The sequence below is a fragment of the Anabrus simplex genome, chromosome 2 (assembly GCF_040414725.1).
Source record: "Anabrus simplex isolate iqAnaSimp1 chromosome 2, ASM4041472v1, whole genome shotgun sequence".
NCBI lineage: Eukaryota > Metazoa > Arthropoda > Insecta > Orthoptera > Tettigoniidae > Anabrus > Anabrus simplex.
The window spans coordinates 43,309,609-43,325,513 of NC_090266.1; the positions used below are offsets into that span (position 1 = coordinate 43,309,609).

General features: G+C 37.7%; 1 protein-coding gene across 1 annotated transcript in view; it reads right to left on the reverse strand.

The window, feature by feature from the left end:
- LOC136863441 (proteasome activator complex subunit 4A) overlaps nt 1-15,905 on the reverse strand; it is a 1,047,550-nt gene that overhangs the window by 896,563 nt on the left and 135,082 nt on the right. The window contains exon 6 of the mRNA XM_068225934.1: nt 3,248-3,464. Within this exon, the coding sequence (XP_068082035.1) occupies nt 3,248-3,464 (217 nt within the window). The remainder of the gene's footprint in view (nt 1-3,247; nt 3,465-15,905) is intronic.

A 15,905-nucleotide genomic window follows, 5' to 3' on the forward strand; every position in this document is an offset into this window, starting at 1 on the left:
TTCAACGCGTTCCTACAAATGTCACCAACTCAACATATTACGGCACACGAAAAGAAGAACATGCTCCATCAATAATATTCAAGACTCTTAATAGCTCTAACAACAGTAGCTGCCCAAAATATCGCCAGACATTACAACCAAATATTACCTAAATTGCAAGCAGATTATACAAATACTTATCTAACCGCAATTATGTATATAGTTAAATATTTTTACGGACCCATTATATCGGAACATCATAACTAATCAAATACTGTTGTGAAAACTTCGTTAACCCCATTTTACCCCAAACAATGTATATATAGCACCACATATTAATAATGTTAATACAATGTATTTTTAACAAGGTATATATATACCACTGTTTTAGTTATGTGTCCAATTTAACAAGATTATCCAATGCCTATGCTCAACAAAACAAATAATTTTCTAAAAGTTCAACCCTGTTCCAAGACATAAAATAAGAATAATAGGCTTTATAAACTGATACTTTAGTATTTAAGATATATGCCAACAAGGTATTGCATACTAATATTTTAATCACAAGTGTCCAAACTAATAATTTTACATTTTCATATGACTGATCAATAATCAATTAATGTAATTTAAGAACCAACTTTTAATGTATATTACTGAACTTACTATCATTAATTTACACAAATATATGTATATCTCATTCCACACTGTACAACCCAAATTAGATAGTGATAACATGAAAAATAGCATGTAATTTCATGGATGATGTATATTAGTTAACTACTTACCTTGACACTGTATGCTGGGAAACTTAGGATTGACACATACAATAGCTCAAATGTACCAAGACATACATACCAACATTTACGATCAGTTGGACTTAATTTAAGTTTTAATCATTATATGTGATGTTTTTGTAAAATATATCTTTTATGCATGTCAACTGAAGATGACCCCTTAGGGGCCGAAACCGGTCTTGACCATATTTACTAGCTGAATGTGAATAAATTTTGTATTGATAAGGTGGTGACTTATATTTATATTGTTTTTGTAAAGTAATATCTATCAATACGGAAATGAAACTTTTAAACAACAGTGTCACCCACTCAACCAATAAACTGACATCTCATATTCCAACAACTGAAACACACGGAAAAACTTAAAAACACTACTCAATTGGGAAGATTTAAGGACATTTCAACTGCCCTAATTCAAGCCATTATTTTAACTTTTTTTTCAACACAGATTCATTTTTGAATCAAATATCAACTGTTGTTCACATGCACTAGGCACTCCGTCTCCATAGAGTGTGTCCAACGGAGGTGATTAGCCCACCGATACTTCGGCGAACTAATTTGTTTGAGTCTAAATATAATTAGTCAGCATAGACATCCAAGTTGAATTACGACGTAATGCAACATTTTTACATGAGCTGGTCATAATATCACATACAAAATTTCACATCTTGAAGCTAATTCTGATTAAACTACATCAAGAACGTAATATTGAGGTCCAAAAAAAATTTTTTTAATGGAAATTAAGACAAATTTGGAATGCTTTTCCACAACATTTTACAATGTAAAATACGTGTACAGCAATTGTAATTATATGTATTCTGCATTCATTCACAATATTTGTATATAAATTTTAAACTGTCTTCGAACTTAGCATCAAATAAAACTTTAAACTACCATCATTGTCAATACTGTACATATGACGGCCTTGTTTTAAGTGAAAATTCATCAACGTGTTCACTAGTGTAACATTTTTTAATCAATTTGATGTTTTGTTAATGATAAGATCTTGTAAATGTTTTTTAATGTATTCACTCATGCAACATATTTTTATAATTTCCAACCGGAAATCTGGTAGAATTTTGAGGTATTGATATGAGTGATGATGCCCCACAGAAGGGGCGAAACATGTCTCAACTATTTTAACGATGTTTAACTAATATGTTAACATCTTGTACTGTATTATTCAGGTTGATATTAAAATAAATTTCTTATATTATATTAAGTTTTTTTCGTTAGACATTAATGTTAGCATAAACCACATTGCATTTCATAAAGTAATTTTCCTCTAGTATAACGTAAAATGTTATAATTACTTTTTCACTTGTTTATATAAAACATTTCAATATTTTACCCAATGGTTTCATTTTTACTAAGCACAATGGAAAAACTGTGGATAATTCGCTGTTTTCAATCATTTACAAAAGTTCATGCATTAATTACTGCAAATTATCAGGAGCACACTACTTAGTACGTGAATCTATCAATATGGAATTCTACACTGGATAAAGAAAGAAGCAACACAGTATAACTTGAGAGAATTATCTATCATAGACCCTATAATTTGTAATATACTACAGAACAAAGATATATCAATGGAGGCTAATGAAATAATGTACAGGACACATTACCTACCAAATACAAAGTATACAGATGAGTCCTGATCAGTTCCAAATAAGGACGACAGCAAAATGCAGGCAAGGGAAACCGATATCTATGAAATACTTTACAAAGGTGAAAAATGAGAGTATCCTCCTAATTCAATACAATAAATATTCCATCATTAGATGGAGTAAACAAATTCAAACATGTTTTGGCTCGTTTGAGCCATCTTCAGTGAAAAATGAGGGGAGTTTGAAATAATTTACATAAGTTGAAAAAATGCTAAAAAACATAATGAAGGAGCAAATGAAAAAACAAACAAAAGAGAGCCTAGACAGAAACAAAATTAGCACAAATATACAATATTTACATCAATATGCGGAGTAAAAAACAACTCACTGCGACAAAATTCAGTGAAAACTTGTAATCTATGAAATATGTCAAAGAAAACACATAAAGGAAAAGTGGGAAATAAAAAGCATATGGAAAGAAAAACAGAGAATTTAGTGATAAAATGAAGAGAAATTGAGTGACATAAACAAGGGTTAGTAAGGACAACAAATGGCAACTTAAAAGCTACTGGCATTGTTCTTCAGTTAAAATTCTAGTAGAAATATTCAGTAGGTTTGAACATAATTCACGCACATCTGAGTGCTGTGTATTGTAAAACAAAGGTCATGTCTATATAATACACTGTATTGTCAAAATAACTGCAAATTATCCACAGAGTTTAGCACATCATTAACAGTGCTTGAAGAATAATAAGGACAAATAATAACCCATGAGGCATTCAAACAGTGTCAAAGGTTCATTGGAGAGAATTATTATTTTATAACATTCTCGAGTTGGTGAGGGAGAGAACAGAGGGTACTTACACATTCCCAGTCAAGATCATTGTTAAACATTGTCCACATGTGCATGAACTCCTCAAACCACAGTTTGTATCCGTGAATGCTATTCTCTGGAGATAGCGCTACGGGAAGAAACCACTCCAGAGCAGACATAGTGTTCACCATTAAACCATTGTTAAACGGACACATGTTGGGACGTATACGATCAAGTATTTCTTGTGTGGCTTCAAGTGGAAAGTAACTGAAAAAAAATATATATATATGCATCAGAACCCAAATATGCATGTTAATGATGATGATGATGATGCTTGTTTTTTAACGGGGCGTAACATCTAGGTCACCGGCCTCTAATGGTACGAAATGAGATGGAATGTAATGACAATTCAAAAGTCCAAAACTCATCGACTGGCCAGAATTCAAAACGTGATGATGAATGAATGAATGAATTTAAAATAATCAGCAGATCCAACAGGCAATATTGAAAGTTAAAAATAATTTCAAAATTAATCCACTGACTAGAATTTTTTTTTTAAATGCACAATGAACAATAATTATGGACTAAAAACAATCAGTGTATTTGACCCACAATGCCCCACCTTCCTAGGAACTATCTTAAAACAATAGTATACACTGACCAAGGAACTGCTTCCAAAGCACAATCCTGAATCGATGATGCTTGTTGTCTAAAGGAGTCCAAATTCCAGGTCAACGGCCCCTCATAGTGGTACTTATTGTTAGGAAAGTAAGAACAATGGTATTTCTCATGAAGCGGTACTAATCATGAGTAACTTAGACTTACAGTGTTCCACACATCGTGGAACTACTCACAGGTAATATAATATGCACAAGTATTGCAACCTATGGTGTTTCTCACATTACGGTGCCACACGTCGGTGTACTAATCACAGGGACTAATCCCAGGCAATGCCCAGACCTGTAGTGTTTCTCACAATGGTACTAATCACAGGCAACGTATGCCCATGATGTTCCGAATATAATGGTACTAATCACGGGTACTGTAAAACCCATACTGTTTGACCTGATGTTGCTACTAATCACAAACCTATTGTGTACTTAACACAGTGGAAATGCTCACAAGTAAAGGCGACCCATGGTGTTCCTCACGTGATGGTACTAATTACATACAAGTAGTCTCATGGATATAATTCAATCATCCCTTGGTTGCCCCTCTTCGTCGCCTCTTGTGACAGGCAGGGGATACCGTGGGTGTATTCTTCATCTGCGTCCCCCACCAATATGCATGTTACAGAAAAAGCACAGTTCAGCCGGGAAAATATAGCACTACCCAGAACCCCTGGAAAGCAATTTAAGTATTTACACAAATCCTTTTCTATATTAAAAATAAAACTTATGATGCAGAATGAGGTTACAAAAGACAGAAAATAAAATATGAAAAGAAAAATAAAAAAAAACTGTGGGCTATTAAGGCTTACAACAACAACAACAAAAACAACAACAAAAGAGAGAAATTACACGCGAGAGATTAATATGATTTTTAGAATATGATTGTAAATTTTAAAATTAATTTTGAATGAACTGGAGTACAGCAATCAGGCCTTTTAACACGTTTGCACCACATTACTTTAATCAAACATTAAACACAAAACCTCAGTTAGCAACCTAGCTCTACAAATTCCTCCCCGATGGCACTACAGTCCTGGTGGACAACTGCTGATCGACCCACAGGCCTGCAGACTTGGAGGTGACAGATGGTCAGGTTGACTAATCCTCTCAGTTGTTATTCGTGGATTTCTAGACCTGGGCCAAAATCTCACTATCAGGAAGCTCCTTAATTGTTCTCATGTAAGCTAAATATACCCTGAATGAAATCACACATCCAGATAAAAATCCCCGATCCGGCCTGGAATCGAATCCAAGTTCTCCGGAGTAAGAGGAAAGCTTGCTAATCCTAGACTGTGGGGGATTGTTCCCCTAAGTAACTACTTTTAATCACAGCACATGCCATTACTAATAAGAAAAGAAACCGGCATTAACTAAGCACACAAGTTTACCTGCAAAGATGCCAACCTTTGAAGTGGGTTATCAGTAATCCCATTTTTAACTCGTGCATCCACCCCTATAAAATTTACAAGTCAAATCCAAAGCACCCCGTATCCCCTTTCATACAGCAATCTATTCTAAAGTATATTATATTACGCAATCAAATTTGCTCAGTACCTGTCAGTTCTGAGATAAAAAATTCTTTGAAGCTTGTTTCACACCCAGCAGCTGTTTTTCAGTGTAGGTTTTCTTGAAACATACTTCTCCCTGAGATGATATTTTTGTCTTCAGAACCATAAGCGATTCCAGTGTAAATGTACGTAATGTAGGCCTGAATTCTGTCTGATTTTTCCTAAAAACTCTTTCTGTGGGAGAGTTACTGTGAGGTACACTTAGTACTGCAAATACAACATTACTTACGGTTTTATACTTAATTTGTCCACTTTCATTTTTTTTCTTTTACAAGTTGTTTTACGTCGTACTGACACAGATAGGTCTTATGACGACGACGACGGGACAGGAAAGGGCTAGGAGTGGGAAGGAAGTGGCCGTGGCCTTAATTAATGTACAGCCCCAGCATTTGCCTGGTGTGAAAATGGGAAACCAAAGAAAACCATCTTCAGGGCTGCGGACAGTGGGGTTCAAACCTACTATCTCCCGAATACTGGATACCGGCCGCACTTAAGCGACTGCAGCTACTGAGCTCGGTACTTTCATTTTACACTCTGCAATGTTACCCCAGTTCACATCAATGTTAGGTCCATGTACAATATATTCAGGGAAAGTATCACACTGGTAAACTGCAAACTACTCTTCAAGTTTGTCATGTACCGAGCTCGATAGCTGCAGTCGCTTAAGTGCGGCCAGTATCCAGTATTCGGGAGATAGTAGGTTCGAACCCCACTGTCGGCAGCCCTGAAAATGGTTTTCCGTGGTTTCCCATTTTCACACCAGGCAAATGCTGGGGCTGTACCTTAATTAAGGCCATGGCCGCTTCCTTCCCACTCCTAGCCCTTCCCTGTCTCATCGCCGCCATAAGACATATCTGTGTCGGTGCGACGTAAAGCAACTAGCAAAAAAAAAAAGTTTGTCATGTTCACTTTCCTTGACCAAAGTTGGGAATCTTCGAACAAAATATTCAAGAGATGAATAGGAAACCTTCATTCTGAGAGAGAGAGAGAGAGATAGATATAGTACGTGAACCTTTTCTTGATCCCCGAGATCCATAGTGCTGAATGGGAACTTAGGATCAAGAAAAGGTTTGCGTACTATAGAGAGAGGTAGATTCTGACTGAAGAGAACATGGCTGAACAAATCTAACCAACAGGTCAGTTAAAAGACCAGGAAGTTTCCTCCTAATAAGATGTATGGGCCTCCTCTGCGAACCATGTGACCTTGCCGCGGTGGGGAGGCTTGCGTGTCCCAATGATGCAGATAGCCGAGCCGCAGGTGCAACCATATCGGATGGGTATCTGTTGAGAGACCAGACTAACGAATGGTTCATCGAAAGGGGGGTAGCAGCCTTTCGGTTGTTGCAAGGGCGGCAGTCTAGATGATTGACTGATACGGCCTTGTAATAATACTCAACATGGCTTAGCTGTGTTGATAGTGCTACACGGCTGAAAGCAACGGGAAACTACAGCCGTAACCACCTCCCGAGGACATGCAGCTCTCTCTGTATGAAAGATGTACTGATGATGGCTTCCTCCCGGGTAAAATATTCCGGAGGTAAACTAGTCCCCCATTCGGATCTCCGGGTGGGGACTACACGAGAGGGGGCGATCATCAGGAAGATGGATACTGACATTCTGCGAGTCGGAGCGTGGAATGTTAGGAGTTTGAATCGTTGTGGTAGGTTAGAGAATCTGAAAAGGGAGATGGATAGGCTAAAGTTAGATGTAGTTGGTATAAGTGAAGTACGTTGGCAGGAAGAACAGGATTTTTGGTCAGGCGACTACCGAATTATCAACACGAAATCAAACAGGGGTAATGCAGGAGTTGGTTTAATAATGAATAAGAAAATAGGGCAGCGGATAAGCTACTACGACCAGCATAGTGAAAGAATTATTGTCGTCAAGATAGACACCAAACCAATGCCCACCACAATAGTGCAGGTCTATATGGCTACTAGTTCAGCGGATGATGAAGAAATTGAAAGAATATATGAGGAGATAGAAGATTTAATACAATATGTAAAAGGTGACGAGAATCTAATTGTGATGGGAGACTGGAACGCAGTGGTAGGCCAAGGAAGAGAAGGTAGCACAGTAGGAGAATTTGGATTGGGACAAAGGAACGAAAGAGGAAGTCGGCTGGTTGAATTCTGCACTGACCATAATTTAGTCCTCGCCAATACTTGGTTCAAACACCACAAACGACGGCTGTATACGTGGACGAGACCTGGAGACACTGGAAGGTATCAAATAGACTTCATTATGATTAGGCAGAGATTCAGAAACCAGGTGTTGGATTGCAAAACTTTCCCAGGAGCAGACGTGGACTCTGACCACAACTTGTTGGTCATGAAATGCCATCTGAAGTTGAAGAAATTGAAGAAAGGAAAGAATGCAAAAAGATGGGATCTAGACAAGTTGAAAGAAAAGAGTGTGATGGATCGTTTCAAGGAACATGTTGCACAAGGACTAAATGAAAAGGCCGAAAGAAACACAGTAGAGGAAGAGTGGAGAGTCATGAAAAATGAAGTCAGTAGGGCTGCTGAAGAAATGTTAGGAAGGAAGAAAAGATCAACTAAGAATCAGTGGATAACTCAGGAGATACTAGACCTGATTGATGAACGACGAAAATACAAGAATGCTAGAAATGAAGAGGGCAGAAAAGAATACAGGCGATTAAAGAATCAAGTGGATAGAAAGTGCAAGGTAGTTAAGGAAGAATGGTTGAAGGAGAAGTGCAAGGATGTCGAAGGCTGTATGGTCCTGGGAAAGGTAGATGCTGCATACAGGAAAATCAAGGAAACCTTTGGAGAAAGGAAATCTAGGTGCATGAATATTAAGAGCTCAGATGGAAAGCCACTTCTAGGGAAAGAAGACAAAGCAGAAAGATGGCAGGAGCATATCCAACAGTTGTATCAAGGTAACGATGTAGATAATTTCGTTCTGGAACATGAAGAGGCTGTTGATGCTGATGAAATGGGAGACCCAATTTTGAGGTCAGAGTTTGACAGAGCTGTGAGTGACCTAAATAGGAACAAGGCACCTGGAATTGATGATATTCCCTCTGAATTACTGACTGCCTTAGGAGAAACCAGCATGGTAAGGTTATTTCATTTAGTGTGCAAGATGTATGAGACAGGAGAAGTCCCATCCGATTTTCGGCAGAATGTTGTTATACCTATTCCCAAGAAAGCCGGTGCTGACAGGTGTGAAAACTACCGCACTATTAGTTTAGTATCTCATGCCTGCAAAATTTTAACACGTATTATTTACAGAAGAATGGAAAAACAAGTTGAAGCTGAGTTGGGGGAAGATCAATTTGGCTTCAGAAGAAATGTAGGAACACGTGAAGCAATCCTGACTTTACGTCTGATCTTAGAGGATCGAATCAAGAAGGACAAGCCCACGTACATGGCATTCGTAGATCTAGAAAAGGCATTCGATAATGTTGATTGGACCAGGCTATTTATGATTCTGAAGATGATAGGGATCAGATACCGAGAACGAAGAATTATCTACAACCTGTATAAAAATCAGTCTGCAGTGATAAGAATCGAGGGCTTTGAAAAAGAAGCAGCAATCCAGAAAGGAGTAAGGCAAGGCTGCAGTTTGTCCCCTCTCCTTTTCAATGTTTACATAGAACAGGCAGTAAAGGAAATCAAAGAGAAATTTGGAAAGGGAATCACAGTCCAAGGAGAGGAAATCAAAACCTTGAGATTTGCCGATGATATTGTTATTTTATCTGAGACTGCAGAAGATCTCGAGAAGTTGCTGAATGGTATGGATGAAGTCTTAGGTAAGGAGTACAAGATGAAAATAAATAAGTCCAAAACAAAAGTAATGGAGTGCAGTCGAACGAAGGCAGGTGATATAGGAAATATTAGATTAGGAAACAAAGTCTTAAAGGAAGTAGATGAATATTGTTACTTGGGTAGTAAAATAACCAACGATGGCAGAAGTAAGGAGGACATAAAATGCAGACTAGCACAAGCAAGGAAGAGCTTTCTTAAGAAAAGAAATTTGCTCACTTCAAACATTGATATCGGAATTAGAAAGATGTTTTTGAAGACTTTTGTGTGGAGCGTGGCATTGTATGGAAGTGAAACATGGACGATAACTAGCTCAGAAAGAAAGAGAATAGAAGCTTTTGAAATGTGGTGTTATAGAAGAATGCTGAAGGTGAGATGGATAGATCGAATCACGAATGAAGAGATACTGAATCGAATTGGTGAGAGGAGATCGATTTGGCTAAATTTGACGAGAAGAAGAGATAGAATGATAGGACACATCTTAAGACACCCAGGACTTGTTCAGTTGGTTTTTGAAGGAAGTGTAGGTGGCAAGAACAGTAGGGGTAGACCAAGGTATGAATATGACAAACAGATTAGAGCAGATGTAGGATGCAATAGTTACGTAGAAATGAAAAGGTTAGCACAGGATAGGGTGGCATGGAGAGCTGCATCAAACCAGTCTATGGACTGATGACTCAAACAACACAACAACAACAAGATGTATGGCTGAAAAAATAAATTCATTGAGTTATAAAGACAGGAAGAGTATTCTGAAGAAAGTAGCAAAACAGTTTTATGTGTGGGTCTTGTATGAAAGACAAACTGTTTGGTGCTCTCATTTTTATGGTGAGCTCACTACAAAACATGAGTGTCAAAGCTTCCCACTGCTCAAGAACTCTATTAATAAACTGAAGAAGCGAAAGCCAACGGGTACTGACATATTTCAAAATTTTGTGAACCTCTGTGCCATAAACAGCCTGATATACTTTCAATGTGTTTTGCCTTTTAGAACTCTCTTATCAAGATAGTAATACAGTATAACTGAACCAAAAAGTTCTCTACATTGACTGGTAATTGGGCTGCTGCTTTTCGTGCACAGATGTGTATGAGATGAATGAACAACCCAGGATATAAACAGACAGAGGAATGCCTGCCCTTTACAAATTTGGCACCAACTTTATTTGCCCTTATCATTGTGTATGCACTGCCAGATCAAAAAAATGCAATTTTCCCATGGAATGGCTAAAGAAGACAATTCACTATTCATAACAAAGAAAATTCCCTAACCTGTATAGTCAGTACTCTCTAATAATGACAATAGAAGAGTTGATATTTTGCCTCTCTGAACATTAAAGAAAGAGAGAACTACAGGATAAAGTTTAACTGCATTTGAATCTGTACTACCATCAGTAGCCAAAGAAAAGGGCATTATTTGCAAAAGTTCACTAATTTACATTTTTGCCTGAGATACTGTGTATTGACCTAAAGCAGAGGTTTACAACCATATTTCTGAGATATTCTAGAGTTGGAGAACATTGATCTAAATAAATTTCCAGTGTGGTCTGAAATTGATAACATAATATTATGCTCCAAAAGAAATGATGTGAACAGCAATTCGGCATTTGTGACCGCAGTTTCATTACATTTTACGAAGAACAATGAAACAGACTGTTTTGATAATTTTGATTCACCGTATGTGTGATGTTTCTTGGATTCTATGTGTCATCTGCAATCATCTCGTCCACCGTGAGCCACAGAGAAATCCACGAACACACACTGCAGAACATGTGGTTTTCCTAACACGTGAAGCAAGTAGGCATGGCCATTCCTTTGTATAACCATCTCTATATTTCTGTAACAATGCTGTCTTCTTAGAAGATGGAGTTTGGAATTTGCTCTGCTTCATTTTACAAAACCAATCACTACTTTTCGAATCAACGACTAGAATAACAAGAATTGAAACGCGCTAAATATACCAATCACGTCTACGCACACAACAGAGAGAGAGCCGAATGCGCGCATTGGAGAACAGCAGAGCAAGGAGTAGAGCCTACTTCACGGCAGATTTGATGTGTCATTCTAGCTATGATGGCCATGTAGCTCGCCATGATTTCACGACGCTTGCGGGAAACAAAAGGAAGTGACGACCAAATAACTGCCAAATATGTTTAGTTGCCAACTTACAAACATTGAAACGAGGAGGGTTGACCAGTAATGCTCTAAAGGATTTAACATTTTTTACTTCTTTCCTTTTTTTTCATAGAAATTCATTTTTATTGTGATAATGTTGCTTTTCCGTAATCATTTCCCTTTCGACCGTAATGCCCTAATCGCGAAGTGAAATCCGTAATCATTACGGACAATCCGTAATACTTGGCACTTTACCTGGGTAGAGCCAGGAATGAAATGTAAATGAAACAAACTCTGTCATTTATCCAAAGTTGTCAGGTAGCATAAGCTTCATCCAGATAAAAGGCAGATTATTCAGTCTCCTTACTTAACCCACAACATGCTTATACTACTGTTGCTGAATAAAAATAATGCAACCTACTAATTTTTATAATTACTTTTTTTAAAGTATACCCATTATAAAATATGTAAGAAATTAACAAACGGAAGAACTGCATATGACATTTGCTCGACTAAGCGGTATGTTCTGAACTCTCAGTGGAGAGAAGGCGTGGACTGATATTACAATAAAATTTGCACCTGAAATAGTATCTTCAAACCCTACGGCAAAAAATCCTTGATGAAAGCGACTGTTGCTCACCCCAAAGGCCAGCAAACTATGAAGTGCTGCGGCGAATCCTCTCAGCCGATATTCTCGGCTTTCAAGGCCACGGATGCCAACTCACTATCAGATAGCTCCTCAATTGTAATCATGTAGACTAAGTGGAGTTCAAACCAGCCCTTAGATCCATGCAAAAATAACTGACCTGGCTGGGAATAGAACCCGGGCCTCCAGGAAAGAGGCAGGCACACTACACCTAGACCGCAGAACTGGCTACAGCATCTTAACCAAAAGGAATTCTGAGGATATTCTGGCTACTACCCAAATGTTGGAACACTGGATTATAACGAGAATGGACTGAAGGAGACATTAAAAAAAAATTTAAATCATCATCAATGTCCCACTCCAGTCGCCCAGGTGTGGCTTTTAAATTAAAAACTGCACAGAAATAGGCCTCTACTTACAGAGGATGTGTCCAATTTCAATGCTCATGAACACTAAACAGAAGAACACCTGGAATTGTTTTCAATTCTTGCAAAGCAGAGACCAAACAACGAAACAAACCACTCAGAAGACAACAATGCTCCACTACGCAGAAAGAGACCAGGATCCAAATGAGTTGTTTGTATTTCTCCAGTGATTTGTGTCTCCTACTAACTGCATATACCTTCTCATTTGTTCTTGCTTCTCCTTCTCCTTTCTTCTTATCCAACACTTTGTATATCAGTGATGAACATATCTGAATAATGGTCTCTTCAATCAGAGTGAATAAAGGTATGGTGTAGATATGACCTCATTGATGATGACAACAGAGATCTAGAACAATCGGGATTGATGGCAAGGCCAAGTTTAAAAACTCCAGCAAGATATAACAGAAATTTTAGATTCAGGAGGTCAAATGGACTGAATCACCTATCCAAGGCTTTTGATAGGGTATATCATGGAAGATTACTGATGAAAATGAGGGCTATTGGACTAGAGAAATGGGTGATTTAATGGGTACCAAATTTCTAGCAAATAAAGAATTAGAGGAGGAGGGTTATCTGACCTCGTAATCATTAAGAGGGCAGTTCCACAAGGTAGCATTATTGGACCTTTATGTTTCCTTCTGTATATATTGTAGTATAAATGATATGAGTGAAGAACTCGAATGATAGATGTTTCTTGCAAATGATGTTATACTGTATATAGTAATAAATAGGACACAGGAATATGAGAGATTGAAAAATGACCATGACAAAGCTGCGAGATGGACAGCAGACAATAGTATAATGGTCTATAGAGTGAAGGGGCAGGTTAAACATTCCACCAAAAAAGAAAAAAAAGTACTCTCAGCTTTAATTACCGAGATGGAGTGAAAGCGAGTGAGAGTGAAAATATTTAGGAGTCAATATAAGGAAAGATCTTTGTTGGAGTAACGAAATTAAGGAGGTTGTAAGTAAAGTTTACAGATTTCTTCATATACAAGGGCAAGTCAGTAAGTATAGGCATCAATTTTTATAGGCTAATTTATTACAAAAAGAGTACACGCTTTTTATTTATTTTTTCAACATAGTCAGCCTGCTTTTCAATGCACATGGTCCTTCGTTTCACAAACTTTCTGATACCCTATCCAAAAAAAAAGAAGAAAAGTTTTTAGTTGGACAGCAACAGTATGCACCGCTTCCTTCGCCTATTGATCGGAGTGAAATCAACGGCGTTTTAGAACATATTTAAGTGGACCGAACAGGAGGTAATCTGACGGGGCAAGTTCAGGAGTGTACGCATGATGCTCGAAAACCTCGAAACACAGTTTCTGAAGAGTTTGAGCGGTGTGGGCTGCATATGTGGACGCGCAATGTCATGCAACAAAAGAACTCTTTCCGACAATTAACCTCTGCATTGTTGCGAATTGCAGGTTTCAGTTTGTTTACCAGCACATCACTGCAATAGTCACTGTTTGCTGTTTCACCCTTTTCCTAGTAATATTCCAGGATTGACCCTTGAGTGTCCTGAAACACTATGAGCATTACTTTTCCTGTAGAAGGTTGACTCTTGAATTTCTTTTTGACTGGGAATCCGGGATGCTTCCATTTCATGCTCTGACGTTTGCTCTCTGGTTCAAAGTGGTGAACCCATGTTTCATCTCCAGTGATGATCGATTTCAGAAATATTTCACCTTCGTCAACGTGACAGTCCAGTAGGTGCTGATAGATTCTCACATGATTGCACTTCTGCTCTTCATTGAGTTGTTTTGGAACCCATTTCGAACAGACTATGTGAAAGTTAAGTTATGCAAGATTTCATACGCAGAACCATGGCTAATGTGCATGTGGTTTGCCACATCATCAACAGTCACTTGTCTGTTATTCAAGATCATATCACGCACTTGTTCAATTTTTTATTTTTATTTTGCTACGGGCTTTACGTCGCACTGACACAGATAGGTCTTATGGCGACGATGGGATAGGAAGGGCCTAGGAGTTGGAAGGAAGTGGCCGTGGCCTTAATTAAGGTACAGCCCCAGCATTTGCCTGGTGTGAAAATGGGAAACCACAGAAAACCACCTTCAGGGCTGCCGACAGTGGGATTCGAACCCACGATCCCCGGATGCAAGCTCACATTTGTTACAAGTGACTATTCTCATTTTGGTTCCGTATTGAAGTTGACGTATGTCTCAAGTATTATTACAATATTATAAGTCCACCTGTTCAATACAATACAATATGATCCACTATTTCATATGGTCAAATGTTTTTTATACATAATACATAAAAGTCAAAGGTACATGTTTCACCCTCCTTAGGGGCATCATCAGCCTATATCAATCTTAAAAAATAATAATAATACATATACTTATAAACTATAGGTTAAAATGTTGAAAAATGGTTTCGTAAAACATTATACAATAACATCTAAAACAACGATAATGCACCAAAGTATGTTAAAAGAGAGTGAAATTAACAGTTTGAAGATTAAAACGTGATTAAACATGAGATTTTGAGAGTCTAAAACTAAAATGGATCCATATTTTTATAATATCATTAAGACTGTGAAAGCCTTGAGTATAAAAACAATCATCAAAGGGGGATGTTTCTTCAATTCCCAAGTTGAATCCAAGGTGGTAAAATCACTTTCAGTTATTTAAAACGGAAGTGTGAATGTAATAAACAAGTTTAAAATGTATATGATTGGGATATCTGAAAGTCAAGAAGAAAATGGAACTTCTGTAGAGGCGATGCTTGTGATAAAACGTATGTCAAAGCTAGCGGAGTTCGGAAATTATGGGAGTCGAATGGATCTAAAAGATAGTCAAGTTGATATATAATTCCGTTGAAACATGTGTTGGAAGAAATGTTCAGGATTTTCTGAAACAAAATGTAGAAGAAAGTATGTTAATAATACCGTACTGTACAAGAGACTTCCCGTACGTCAAAGATGGCTAATGCGGTACTTACTCGTACGGAGCGTATTAAGTACGTCAGGTTGTTACAGCAACGCTAGCTTGACTGGGTTTTCGACTTCTAGTATTATAACGGTGTGGCTGAGGCAGTGAAGGGCATGGAGGGGGGGTAATGGTGGGTGGATCCTTGCGCGCATGTGTTGTTATTGGCGGGCTGTTAGGAGCAAGATGGGCGGGCCTAATGAAAAAAAGGACTTAGATATTATTACCACAGTGGCTGAGGTAGAAGCTAATATCTCTAAACTCCCCTTTGAAGTTCAAAATGACATTAGATTTGACATAAAAAAGAAATTACCTACACTAGCTAAAGAACTTAATGCTAAATCCGACTCTAATCAAAAATCTTTACTAAGTAATTTGAGAACAAAAATAGAAGACAACAACATCATAGTCACAATAGCTGACAAGGGAGGGTCTATGGTGTTAATGGATAAGGACCATTACATAAATAAAACTGAAGAATTTTTTAAGGATAAGATTTATACAGTAGTTAGCAAAGATCCTATCGTAAGAATACAACGTA